This window comes from Eumetopias jubatus, unplaced genomic scaffold (assembly GCF_037043125.1).
Source record: "Eumetopias jubatus isolate StellerSeaLion01/CBP00866 unplaced genomic scaffold, mEumJub1_p1.0 scaffold_12, whole genome shotgun sequence".
NCBI lineage: Eukaryota > Metazoa > Chordata > Mammalia > Carnivora > Otariidae > Eumetopias > Eumetopias jubatus.
In genome coordinates this window covers 72,632,941-72,646,150 of record NW_028274818.1, presented here as the reverse complement: position 1 = coordinate 72,646,150, position 13,210 = coordinate 72,632,941, and the positions used below count along the sequence as shown (strand labels likewise).

The following is a 13,210-nucleotide window of genomic DNA, read 5'->3' as shown; positions in this document are numbered from 1 at the left end:
CTGGGGTCCTTTTAACCATGAGGGCTTTCAGGGAGGTATCCCTGGGCCACCTTTTCCACATTTTAGATGAAGGGACTGAGACACAGGAAGGGGAAGTGAGTCTGCCCAAGGCCCCACAGTGCTGGAGGGGTGGGATGGGGTGGGAGGTTAGGCCTCACCATCAGTGTGGGTGGGGCCTGGGTGCAGCTGATGGTGGCCCTTGGTGGGGGGGAGGGTGGTGCCAGGGGCTAGACTAGTCCAGAAAAATCCCCTGCCTTGGAATATTCCAGGAAAATGCTCTGCCCTCCTGCTCTATGTTTGTGGTCAGAGTCATGCCTCAGAGCCTTTGGGGACCAGCTCAGCTCCCAACTTCCAGAGGGCCTTGGCATACCTGTCATCCCCTCCAGCCCGGCCTGCACTACATGCTTTTCTTGGTATATGTAGATGTGGGGCATGGCTTGTGAACCTCTGCTCCTGGGCCAGTGCTGGCTCTCGGCTGTGTTTCATTTGGCCTATCTGGGACTTTTTAAAACTTTGAAGCCATTGCCAAAATTGAAAAATCCGGTGGTTTCACATTAAAATGGGACTTCCCAGCTTGCCTTAAATAGGAACAACGGGCAAGGGCTGAGTAGTAGCTGCCCCCTCTGATAGAGGCCCAGGCTCACTGGCTGCCCCAGTCCCCACCACTCCCAGGTGTCTCCCACCAGGTTGCTTCACTCACTCACATTCCTGAGACATTTGAGTCTACGGTCAGTACCGTGTGGCTTTGGTCGGATGGCCCTGTGTCCCCTAAAGCTCTCAGGAGGGTCCACACATGCCCCCCCCGGGGGGGTGCTCCAAGGGCCTCTAGCCAGACTTTCCCCAAGGAACAGGACTTCTTGACAGGCCCCCAAACTTCTCGCCTCTGGGTCCAGTTCGTGCTGATAGGGATAAACCACCCGCCTAAAGGGTCTCTCCCGCACCCCAATCCTGAGCCTGGACTCACCCATGCTGTGCTCCTACTCCCTCCAGAGGTGTAAGGGTAGCTTCCAGGGGACCCCCTCCCCAGTTTTTCCATTCTCTTCTCATATGGAATCAAGATATTACACACATACACCCCTTAGAACCTGATTCTAAGGCAGCTAGGGGGTGTGGGGCAAGGCTTGGTCCGGGAGGAGGGGTCCCAACTGCCCAGCCTGGGTGGCAGGGACAGATCCAAAGGACCTGGACTGCTTTGAACCAGTGGCAATGCCAGGATGTCTAGGTTGGTGAGTCTGAAGGGGAGAGATGGGCTGGCAAGGAAAACCAGAGAACTCTTAAAGCTGTTCTTCCTGACCGGCAGTACTTCCTGTGCTAAATGCAGGAATATTGGGAAAGCTGATGGGATTATCAGGCGCTAACTCCTCCCTCACATGACCTGGTACCACCATCCCATCATCCTGCATCTTCTGGGACGTGGGCCTGGAGGTGGGGGCCCAACCTGGGCTGTAGACCTTCTATGACTTTGGTCTAGAGCAGACCCCTGGACCTGGGTCAGAGTCCCTTCCAGTGGCAGGCCCAGATGCCCACCCCGCGGCATACCATGGCAGCAGGAGGGGTGCCTGTGCCACCCCTACCTCCCCTGGTCCTCTGCCAGGCCAGAACTGTGTTCTGCATTCCAGACCCACACCTGGCTTGGCTCTCTTTCCAAGCCCGGGGTCAGGCCCGTGCCAGCTGTTGGTCAACCCTGGGGGCTGGGTGCCCTGACCCCATTTCCTGGCTTGTGCTGTGGATGGCTCTGCCCGAGGTGAGGAAGACTGGCCTGACCTGTCGGAGGAGCCAGCCCTGCCCTCCATGACTTCCTGCCCCCGCGCCCCCCAGCACCTGAGTCAGTGGGCTGGCCAGTTGGGGCTGATGTGGTGAGAGTACAGGGAGGCCAGGTGGAGCGTCTTGAGGAGGTTGGTTTAGAGCACTGATGAGCTGTCAGTGCCACCCACAGACCCGTTCCCCAGTTCTTGCCAAGGTGACAGTGGGGCCTCAGGAGTCACTCCACTCGCTCTCAGACACTGCCCTGAACCCATCACCTCTCATTTCTACCCTCTCCTGTCCGTCTCCACATGGCGATCTCCACTCAGCACACGTCTGATCCTGTTCCCCTTCACTTAAGACATGTCATCAGCTTCTTGTTGCTTGTCCGATGGAGGGAGGCAGAATTCCCCTTCTTATGTACCAGGCCCCATTCTGTCTGGCCTCTACCCACCTGATCCCCAGGCTCAGCCCCTCACCCTCACTGCCTAGGCCACCAGCCACATCATCCTTCACCCTGTTTCCCAGACAGACCAGGTACCTGCCCGCCACACTGCAGAGCTTTTGCACAGGCTGCTCTTCCTGTCTGGAGAGTACACTCCCCACCTGGTTGATTCCTCCTCAACCCTTGGGGCATAGGGAACACACTCCTCCCCTGCGGCCAGCCAGAGTCAGGTCCCCCTGCCCCCTGCCGTGCGTCTGCAGGGAACCTTTCCTTCGCATGTTTGGGGGGTTGGAGTGTGTCGCCTCTCAGGCAAGCCATGAGCAACCTGAGGACAGAGGTGGAGTCTGTTGCACTCACTTCCAGTCAAAACTGCAGGCTGAGCCAAGGGCTGGGTACAGATCAGCTTGGCCGAGGAATGAATGGTTGGGAGTGAATGAGTGAGTGAATGAAAGTCCTGTTAGAGCCGCTGAAGGGACCTGCTTCTAGCCCCTATGGAGCCAGCATCAGTGTGGTGGGCGCCCCAGGTCACACGCCTACCTTGTCCCCCAGCCCGTCTGCTCCCCCACAGAAGGCACTAGTCAGACCAGGTCAAGAAGGGCAGTTCTGAGCCCAGCTCACTCTGTCAGCCCAAGGTAATTAGAGCCCTTGTTACTCACAGGTGACCGGCCCAGAGTACTCCAAGAAGCTGTGGAGACACCCAGGGCCTCACCCAGCTCCCCAGCCCAGTCTGTGGCTCCCAGTAGGGTAGGGAGGGGAGGTGGGCAGCAAGTGGGCTTTGGGCAGCTAGCCAGGAGGGAATGGACAGGCAGGCGAAGGGGAGGGCTGGGCCTGGGTGAGGGATAGATGCAGCTGCTACAGCTGGGCAACCTCTGGGACCACAATGAGGAAGGGGCTCTGAGGGTGAGTGTCAGCATTGGGGTGAGGGTCCAGGCCCTTGGGTTCCTAGGGACGTGAAACCAAGACCAGGAGAGGAAACAAACGGATGAAGGCACCTGTCAGAGTTTTCCTGGACAGTGACAGGCCATCAGCCCAGGGGAGACTGGCATAGAGCAGCAGAGTTGCTGGGGGCTTCCAGCCTGCCTTCTATGTTCGCAGCCACTGCCCCCCACCCAAAGCCCCACCTTGGGAGCAGAGGGGGGACGGAGAATGGGGAGGGCAGGGAAGGAAAGGAGGCCCTGGTCCCAGCCCCTGCCTTAGTTTTAAAGTCATGCTGAGAGGGGTTCTGAGTCTCTAAGATGTCATCAGGAGCCTGGGGTAACCGAGGAGGGGGTCCCCAAACCTTAGTGCGGACCTGGAGCACCCAGGCCAACTGCACTGGGCAGGGATGGAGGGAGTCCCTGGTTCCAGCACACCCACTCATCTTCCCTGGTAACTCTGGCCTGATGCCTAGGCTGGCCAAGGTGGGACCAGGGACAGAGTGTATGTGGAGTCTTTCTGGAGCTGGTGAGCCTGGGATGGAGCTCGGTACTGAGGTATAGAAAGAGGGGCCAGCTCCCCTATGCCCAGGGTCCATACGAATCCTGAAGTGAAGGACCCAGGGCAAGAAAGGCTGGGACATGGGGATATGCTCGCTGTCGGCGTGTTGGTAGCACAGGGAGAGAGAAGGTGGAGGGTCCCAGGGGACAGGCTGGACACACAGCCCCGTCAGCAGAGGGGCTGCATCCCTCCTGGCTAGCGTGGTGCTTGGCCTGAGCCCCTGTCTGGAGTCACGAGGCTGACAGCTCTCCAGCTGCCCCTCAGGCACAGAGGCTGGCCGCATCCCGCCAGCTAGCCCTCTCTCCCTCAGGTCTCTGCTGCCCCTGCTGGACCCAGACTCCGGGCTCCTGATCCTGGCAGGAAAGGTGAGCAAGACGCTGGAGTGCCTGTCCATGTCAGCACCCCGTCCCCCCAGGGTAGTGCCCTCACGTGCCAGGTCTGTCCCAACCTTTGACCTAGCCAGCCGGCTGGGAGACTGGGGACAGCAGGGTGCCATCCACCCCAGAAAGAAGCCGAAGCAGTGTGACTCGGGCTGCACCCTTGCCAGGCTGAGTGGCCTTCAGGTCAGCATGACTGTAACTCCCAAGAATGTCAGATTTGTGGACAAGGCCAACAATCAAGCAGGGTTAGCCCACGGCAGGTGCTCTGTAAATCCTGACCATGCCCTGTTCTTCGTTCACGGTGAAGCCCACTGCGGATACAGCCCAGAGTACAGGGGCAGGAGCTGGGGTGGGTGTGGGGGGCGTGACCGCGAATGGCACTCAGGCTGGGCTTGTTTCAGGGGGAGAGTCAGTTGTACTGCTATGAGGTGGCCCCCCAGCAGCTTGCACTGAGCCCAGGTAAGCCCTGTCCTCCTCCATCCTCCCCCTCCTCTCTCCCACCCTCCCTGACCATCTTCACGTGGTGTCCCCTCCACAGTGACCCAGTGCCTCCTGGAAAGCGTGATGCGCGGGGCGACTCTTGTGCCCCGGCGGGCACTGGCTGTCATGGGCTGCGAGGTGCTCTGCGTCCTGCAGTTGAGTGACACGGCCATCGTGCCCGTCAGCTACCACGTGCCTCGCAAGGTGAGGGGGACCCCGGGTGAGGGGCTAGGAGGATCTTGGGGGGCCTGGACCTCCCTGGCCACGTACCTGTCTGCCACCAGGCTGTGGAGTTCCACGAGGACCTGTTCCCAGACACAGCAGGCTGTGTGCCTGCCTCCGACTCCCACGCCTGGTGGGCTGGGAGCAACCAGCAGGTAGGGCCACGGCCTGGCTGGCCACTCCCAGTGCCCCCCCCCCGCACTGCCCTGCAGTCCAGCTGTATGCTAACCCACCCTCAAACACCTGTCCCCCCTGCCTCAAACACCAGCCTCTTCCCACAGGTGCAGAAGGTTAGCCTTCACCCAGCTCACCAGCCCTACCCCAGCTTCACTTCCTGCCTGGTGCCCCCTGCGGAGCCCTCCCCTGATGCAGCCCCGTCAGCAGCAGCCCTGCCTGCAGAGACACCTGTGGGTGATGCGGATCCCAGCGTGAGTGCCCGGGCCGACCACCCGTCCTCCCCGTCATGCTGCCGCAGTGGGTGCCCTGAGTCAAACTGGACAAATGCGTTTGCCTGCCTGATGGTCTTTGAGCCTTTTTTAGCTTTCAAGCGAAACAGAGAGAAACACGTGAAGCATAAATAAAGAACTTTGCACTGTTCTTGCAAACACATTAAATTGAGCAAACACATGAAAAGCAAGACTTTCACAGAAAAATCCAGATTTCTGGCTTCTCTTAAAATCCTGGCAGATCTTAACCGAACTGGGCCTGTCCTTCTACAAAGCTAGGAGCTGGTAGCTGCCACCCTCTGTCCCCACAGTCTGAAGCTGAGCTCGCCCTGTGCCACCTCCAGCCCTTGTCAGCTTTGGTGTTTGTGTTTTCACCCAACGCCCCACAGTGGGGCTTCCTGCCCCCACGGTGTCCCACAGCCCGGGAGGAGGGGCCCAGAGTGATGACCCCAGCACCCCCTCTCTCTTTGGCGAACACACCCAGGGGCTTGCTGTCTGACCCAGGGTGCTTCTCTCCCAGGAGGGCTTCTCCTCTCCTCTCAGCTCACTGACCTCGCCCTCCACGCCCTCCAGCCTGGGGCCCTCCCTCTCTAGCACCAGTGGCATCGGCACCAGCCCCAGCCAGAGGTCCCTACAGAGCCTGCTGGGTAAGTGTGTCAGGGCAGGAACTAACCCTGCCTCTGTCCACCGCCCCTCCCGGTGGGGTCACCTGTCCTTGTGGGATGAGGTGAGTCTCAAGTAAGAGGGCAGCCTGGATGTTCCCTGGAGTCCTGGGCTTGCAAGTCCCCTTCCCAGGCGTAGTTGTGGGCATAGTTCTGGGTGAGTTGTATTGGCAGAGGCCGGGGCATGGGCCGTGCGCCCTGCAGTGAGGGGAGCAGGTAGCCCGGACTCAGGGCAGGCAGGCAGGCAAGCAGGCAGGGCATCCTCATGTGGCTCTGTCCCTGATGCCTGCCAGGCCCCAGTTCCAAGTTCCGCCATGCTCAGGGCACTGTCCTGCACCGAGACAGTCACATCACCAACCTCAAGGGACTCAACCTCACCACACCTGGCGAGAGTGACGGATTCTGTGCCAACCAGCTACGCGTGGCCGTGCCCTTGCTCAGCAGCGGTGGGCAGGTGGCTGTGCTTGAGGTGAGGGACCCTACCCACCACGGTGCCCCCAGGGCCTTGCAGGAAGCTAAGGGCATTGGGTACCCACACCAGCTCACATTCTCTGAGCACAGACCATGTGTCAGGCACCCACGTGGCATCCCCTTTAATCCCCTCCACTGTCCCACAGGGACACCACTCTTATCCCCCTTTTACAGATGGAAGAGAGCAGTGAGGCACAGAGAGGTTTAGTGACCTGTCAGGTCACATAGCCGTGTAAGTGGTAGAGCGGGGGTTCGAACCCAGGCTGCCTGGGCCTCAAGCCTGAGCTCTTTCCACCACTCCACGCTGCCCCCCCCCCCCACTTTCTGGGACTTCACAGTTGGCACTTGGTGCTCAGAGCACAAGATGGCTGAGACAGACAGAGAGCTTGGGCTTCCCAACAGTGGGGCATTGGCTGCAGAGGGTGGGGGCCCAGGCACGCTGTTTGCCGTGCAGCCCCTGGGGACTGAGCTGTCCTGCCTGTTACTGATGGGCCTCCGCGGGATGATGCCTCCCACAGCTACAGAAGCCTGGCCGCCTGCCCGACACAGCACTGCCCACGCTGCAGAATGGGGCAGCTGTGACTGATCTGGCTTGGGACCCCTTTGACCCCTACCGCCTTGCTGTTGGTAAGGAGGCTGGGCGGTAGGTTCACGGGAGGGCCCAGGGGTCTGAATGAGGGTAGGGGGAGCCCGGAGGTCTTGGGCACAGCAGTGATGAGCCTGTACTCTGCAGGTGGGGAGGATGCCAGGATCCGACTGTGGCGGGTGCCCCCAGAGGGCCTGCAGAAGGTGCTCACAACACCTGAGTCTGTGCTCACAGGTCAGTTGGGCCCAGGGTGGGACATGGGAGATGGGCGGTGACTCCTGAGGGGCTCAACATTACCCCATGCCTCACCCCAAGGCCACACAGAGAAGATCTACTCTCTGCGCTTCCACCCACTGGCAGCCAATGTGCTGGCCTCCTCTTCCTATGACCTTACCATTCGGATCTGGGACCTTCAGGCCAGAGCTGAGCGGCTGAGGCTGCAGGGCCACCGGGACCAGGTAGGACATGTGTGGGGGCAGGGACCCAGCCTCAGGCCCAGAGGCTGCCTCTCATATCTATCTGCACCCGCCTCCAGATCTTTAGCCTGGCTTGGAGTCCTGATGGACGGCATCTGGCCACTGTCTGCAAGGACGGGTACTTGCGGGTCTATGAGCCCCGGGGTGGCCCTGAGCCCCTGCAGGTGAGCAGGATGCACTGGGGGCGGTCTCCAGGCCCACCTGAGGGATGGCTGTTGGGCCTCACGTGCTGTATCCCAACAGGAAGGCCCAGGGCCTGAGGGGGCCCGTGGAGCCCGTGTTGTCTGGGTGTGTGATGGTCATTGTCTGCTGGTGTCTGGTTTTGACAGGTAAGGACTCAGGGACCACCATCTCCATCTCCATACTTAAGCAGCTAGTTGTGTCCTCCTTCCCCGGACACACATACACCTGTTAGGCATTAGAAGCTGTCCCTGCTACTCACTAATTGGATGGCTGGCTGGATGCATGCATGCATGCATGCATGGGTGGGTGGGTGCATGAGTGGGTGGATGGTGGGTTGGTGGGTAGGTTGGTAGATAGTTGGGAGGGAGGGAGGGAGGTGAGGAGGAAGAATGAGTCAACTGGGAACCAGAGGGATGAGAGCCACGCACTGCTGCCTGGAGCCCATGCCCGGTGGGGACCAGGTAAAGAGCATGAAACAACCAAGCCTAATAGAGAAGTCCAAGGGATGGGTATTTGGCACTTTGGAGGAAGGATCAGGAAGGGCATCCTGAGGGAGATGTCATCTGAACTGAGTGACAAAGGAGCTAGTAACTAGAAACCCAGAAGAGAGGGCATTCAAGTCTGGGTGGAAAGGCCCGGAAGCTGACCAGCCTGGCTGGAGCAGAGGATGAGAAGCAGAGTGTGGGGATATAAGTCCAGACTACAGGTCACAGTGGCCACGAGACCAGTGCTGGTGTTAGGACTGTGCTGAGGAGGGTCAGGGGCAGCAGAGTGAGTACTAGTCGGGGATGAGGCTGTGGCATGATACCAGGCCGGTAGTTCTGAGAGCTGGATCAGAATGGACAGAGGCACTCTTCAGCTCTGAAGCCCTCAGGGCCCCCAGCCTGACAAGACCAGGATGCTTGCTGGAGTCCTTGCCCTGACCCAGGCCCCTGCAGCTCTAAGGACCTGCTTCTCCCCGGATCTCCCTTGCAGCCGAAGTGAGCGTCAGCTACTCCTATACCCCACCGAGGCCCTGGCCGGTGGTCCTTTGGCAGTGCTGGGGCTGGACGTGGCTCCCTCGACCCTGCTTCCCAGCTATGACCCAGACACCAGCTTGGTGCTACTCACGGGCAAGGTGGGCTGGGGTGTGCACATGAGGTGTTGGGCGGCTGAGAAGTGGGGAGGAAGGCAGCTTTAGCTGGCCGCCTCACTCTCACCACTCCCGTCTCAGGGCGACACCCGCGTGTTCCTGTACGAGCTGCTCCCCGAGGCTCCTTTCTTCCTAGAGTGCAATAGCTTCACGTCCCCTGACCCACACAAGGTGAGCCTGGGACGCTCCCTGGTCCTCCTTGATCTGTGGGAACAGGGCTCCCACGCCCTCTCCTGGCCAGATGGGGAAGTGCAGGGGCCTGTGGGGTCAGCCGGTCACTGGGCCAGGGTGTGCCTGCGTTAAACTCCACCATTATTAAAGGTTAAACCATAAAGCCTTAAGTTATATGAGCCTACAAATAAATTATATTAAAAGCCAGGGCAGTAAACATCCAGGGTATCACTTCTTAATTATTTTAGCTGATTTTACTGTTACTCGTGCTGTGGAGCTTATCTATTATATCCGTGGGGTCTGTCAGTGGAAATGCCCTATGGTGCTAACACATGCGTCTCCCCAGCTCTGCATTGAACAAGTTATGTTGGTAGCATGAAATCTCCATAGAAAGAGGCGATAATCAGGGCTGCCGATCAGGGTATCTTTCCTCCAGAGAGCTCCCTGGTTTGGGGACATGCCATAGTTCTGGCGCTCCGTGAGGGCCCAGGTGTCAGCTCAGAATCCCCTGTTCTCCCAGGGCTTCATCCTCCTGCCCAAGACAGAATGTGACGTGCGGGAAGTAGAGTTTGCCCGATGCCTACGGCTTCGCCAGACCTCCCTGGAGCCTGTCGCCTTCCGGCTACCCCGAGTCAGGGTGAGGTTGGGGGCCCAGCACCCCAAATACCTAGTCCCCCTTCCCAGCCCCTATCAGGGGCTTTGAGGTCTGACTGACCCTGTCACCAAACAGTCCCATTTCAGTGCTCTTTGGGGCACCTGTACCCCTTACTCTGCTGAGATTCTGAAACTGGCAGAAACCCCAGCCCTGGGTCCTGGGTCTTATCTTATCCCCTTCCCAGGGGATGCTGGTGTGCCCTGGGTCTCTGGTAGGTGCCTCAGGGTAGCTCCTTTCTCCTTCCCTACAGAAAGAGTTCTTCCAGGATGATGTTTTCCCAGACACAGCCGTGAGCTGGGAGCCTGTGCTCAGTGCCAGCGCCTGGCTGGGAGGTGCTAATGGGCAGCCCCGGCTTATCAGCCTGCAGCCTGCCGGCATGACCCCAGGTAGGATGAGGAATTGGAGGGTGGTGAGTAGGAAGCCCAGGAGTGGGTAGGGATTGGAGAAAGGGGCAAGATCCCCTGTTCCTGCTGGCATACAGAAACCTCCGGCACTCCCGAGGATTTGCATTTCCAGGTTCAGACTCTGAGCCTTTTGAGGGCAGGGCCCAGGGTCTGTGTTTCCACCACATTTCCCACCCCTGACATGCACGCATGTGTGCACACACACTGCCGGGTGCCCACGACAGGCCTTGTGAACAGAGGGTGAGGTAGCTATTGTCGCCCCCTCTGGGGTCTCTGCCACAAGATTCCCTAGGGAATGGGGCCAAAGGGTTGGGCAAGGAGTCCACACTGGAGGGATTTGCTGATGTCCGATGCTGTCGCTCCCCCACCCCAGTGAGCCAGGCCCCCCGTGAAGCCCCTGCCCGACGGGTCCCACCCTCAGCACTCTACCTGGAAGAGAAGTCAGACCAGCAAAAGAAGGAGGAGGTAGGCCTGGGTGGCGGTTGGTCACTGAGGCATGCACGGGGTCCTGGCGGCACGTGGTGATTGCCCTCCAGTTCTCTAGTCCAAGCCAGGCTGGGGCAGGAGCCAGTGTCTCCCCTCCCGTCTCTCGGTTGGGCGGCTTGATGGGGAGACCTTCCAGAGCCCTGAAGCTGACCCACGGGACACAGGACTCAGGGAAGGGCAGGGAAGGGCAGAAAGAGGCCTCCCTCCCGCCTGGCCCAACGCAAACAGAGCCGAGGGTTTGGGACCCAAGTGCGTTTTGACCCTGGCGCCCATTTGAGCGTCTGAGGCAGTGTGCAGAGAGAGCTGCCCTGTGACTCCAGTGCCGCGTGTCCATCTGCCTCGGGCACCCTGATCTCTGCTGAGTGGCTCTTCCTGTGAGAACCATCCACTTTGTCAGGGCTCTGATGAACATGGCTCTTCACAAGCGTGTCGGGGTTCAAACTGTGAGATCCTGTGCTCCTGGGCTTGGAAGCCCTGTCCTATTCCCTTCCCACCTCTTCTCCTGTCCACTCTCCTAGCTGCTAAATGCCATGGTGGCCAAGCTGGGGAACCGGGAGGACCCGCTCCCCCAAGACTCCTTCGAAGGCGTGGATGAGGACGAGTGGGTGAGTAGATAAGAGGGCCCTGGCATCCCCTCCCTCCCCCTGCAGCCCACGTCACCCCGCTTCCTCAGACCCCTCACCCCCCTCCCCCTCGGTTTGTCTCCCCAGGACTAGCCTGCCCACTGCTACCTCTAGCCTCACCGGCCGCTGCCACCTCCTAGAACCACCTGGTGTGGTGCCCCCTGCACACCTCACTTTTCACCCTCAAACTGGAAGATGCCTCCTGGCCCTGGCACACCTTGTCCCAAAAGCCCTGGCTTCCTCTGGGCCTTGGGCACTTCCGTGGCCTCTGGGCCCCGCTGCAACTCCTGTGGATTGTCTGCACCTCTGCTTTCTGTGGGACTGGCTGCTTCTCCGCTGCCTGCTAGCATGTGGAGCCAGGGGCGTGGCAGTGGGGTGGGGTGGGAGTGGGGGTCAGTAGCACGCCCCTGGGCTGGTCCCAGCCTGGGCTGGCTTCGCCCAGCACCTTCAGTTGTTACACGCCATCCCATCTTGCCTGCTGGCCCACTTCTAGTCAAGAGCCTTGGGGGCTGGCTCCCTGCCAGGCCATTCGGAGCTGCATCAGTCTCGGGGGCCAGGGACCAGCTGCCCTCCTCCTCAGGTTTGAAACCAGGAGAAGGGGGCATTACAGAGCTGATGGCCCAATCAAGGGGGGTGTGAACCCCTCAGGGACTGGCCTGAATATACCCTGGATGTTTTCAGCAATTAAACTTTTCTAACCTGGCCACCTCTTGCGCTGCTGTGGTCTTTGGGCTGACTGGAAGGGGAAGGGGACAGGAGGGTGGGTGAGGGCATTTTGGCTCTGGGTTCCCCCTTGTCCCAGGTCTCACTTTGCTCCTGAGTCCTTTTCAGCTGCTATGAGTTCAGTCATTCATCCAGCACATAGACAGTGCTCTGGATGGTAGACATAGTAATGAACAGGAGAGATAAGGCCTCTCGGGGCCCTTGTTATAGTCTTCCTGTGCTGGGGACCCAGACCGTGTGCAAGTAAGCAAACTGTGCAGAAAGCTGTAAAGAAGACAAAATAGGGGCACCTGGTTTGTTCAGCTGGTAGCGCATGCAACTCTTGATCTCAGGTAGTGAGTTCAACGTGCCCCATGTTGGGCAAAGATATTACTTAATTAAAGAAAGAGGACAAATTATGTGAAAAGGGAGCAGCTGAGATGCAGGGAGAGCAGGGTGTTCAGTCTGAGGGGCAACCTTTAAGATGAGAGCTGAGACGTGAAGGCCCCACAGAGCCGCAAGAAGAACATTTCAGACAAAAGGAAGGGCAGCGACCACACTGAGGGAAGAAAGAATTTGGAGCGTTGGAGGAAAGGGCAGTGGTCCAAAACATAGTCCAAGGCAGCCTGACTTAACATTAATTCAGCAATCACGTGTCAAGTACCTTCCCTGTGCCAGCCACCTGTCCAAGACTGGAGAAAAGAGAAAAGTCCTGTCCACCAGGAATCCACATTCTAGTGGGAAGGAACAGGTTATAAACAGTGAACATAAAATAAATGAATTATAATAATATGGCAGAAGGTGGTAAGTAAGATTAAGAACTCCGGGGGGGAAAAATAGAGGGGACTGAGAGCCAGACACAAAAAAGCCACATACAGTACGATTCCACTTTCATGAGCTGTTCAGAACAGACCAATCCAGGGGCGCCCAGATGGCTCAGTAGGTTAAGCGGCTGCCTTCGGCTCAGGTCATGATCCCAGGGTCCTGGGATCGAGTCCTGCATCAGGCTCTTTGCTCCCTGGGGAGCCTGCTTCTCCCTCTGCCTCTGCCATTCCTTCCCCTCACTTGTGCTTTCTGGCTCTCTCTGTCAAATAAATAAAAGCTTAAAAAAAAAGGAATAGACAAAGCCATAGGACAGGACAAAGCTTAGTGGTCACCAGGAGCTGGGGGAGGGGCAGTGATTGTTAATGGGTAGGGATGTTTTGAGGCGGTGATGAAAATGTTCTGGTGTTCTAGTGGTGGTGGTTGCACAACTGTGAATACACTAAAAAGCACTGCACTTTAAAATAGTGAACTTTATCTCAAAGCCGTTACTAAAACACAAAAGAATGCAGGACAAGTTGCAGCGTTGGTAGGGGAGCGGGGTGGGCTTCACTGAGAAGGTGACACTTGAGCAAGAACTTGGAGGAGAGAGTGAGATCTTCCCAGGCAGAAGGAACCTAGAAGGAAACCCGTTTTGAGGTTTCC

The 13,210-nt window shown here is 58.6% G+C and overlaps 1 protein-coding gene across 1 annotated transcript in view; it reads left to right on the top strand.

Moving 5' to 3' along the window:
• Positions 1 to 11,745, top strand: part of CORO7 (coronin 7) — a 57,016-nt gene extending 45,271 nt beyond the window's left edge. The window contains exons 10-28 of the mRNA XM_028117548.2: positions 3,975 to 4,029; positions 4,446 to 4,503; positions 4,583 to 4,728; positions 4,809 to 4,901; positions 5,028 to 5,174; positions 5,713 to 5,839; positions 6,148 to 6,323; positions 6,844 to 6,952; positions 7,059 to 7,145; positions 7,227 to 7,369; positions 7,447 to 7,551; positions 7,631 to 7,716; positions 8,546 to 8,687; positions 8,784 to 8,873; positions 9,394 to 9,510; positions 9,779 to 9,914; positions 10,306 to 10,397; positions 10,937 to 11,023; positions 11,129 to 11,745. Coding sequence (XP_027973349.2) covers positions 3,975 to 4,029; positions 4,446 to 4,503; positions 4,583 to 4,728; positions 4,809 to 4,901; positions 5,028 to 5,174; positions 5,713 to 5,839; positions 6,148 to 6,323; positions 6,844 to 6,952; positions 7,059 to 7,145; positions 7,227 to 7,369; positions 7,447 to 7,551; positions 7,631 to 7,716; positions 8,546 to 8,687; positions 8,784 to 8,873; positions 9,394 to 9,510; positions 9,779 to 9,914; positions 10,306 to 10,397; positions 10,937 to 11,023; positions 11,129 to 11,134 — 2,002 coding nt within the window. The 3' untranslated portion in view covers positions 11,135 to 11,745. The remainder of the gene's footprint in view (positions 1 to 3,974; positions 4,030 to 4,445; positions 4,504 to 4,582; positions 4,729 to 4,808; positions 4,902 to 5,027; positions 5,175 to 5,712; positions 5,840 to 6,147; positions 6,324 to 6,843; positions 6,953 to 7,058; positions 7,146 to 7,226; positions 7,370 to 7,446; positions 7,552 to 7,630; positions 7,717 to 8,545; positions 8,688 to 8,783; positions 8,874 to 9,393; positions 9,511 to 9,778; positions 9,915 to 10,305; positions 10,398 to 10,936; positions 11,024 to 11,128) is intronic.
• Positions 11,746 to 13,210: the final 1,465 nt, after the last annotated feature.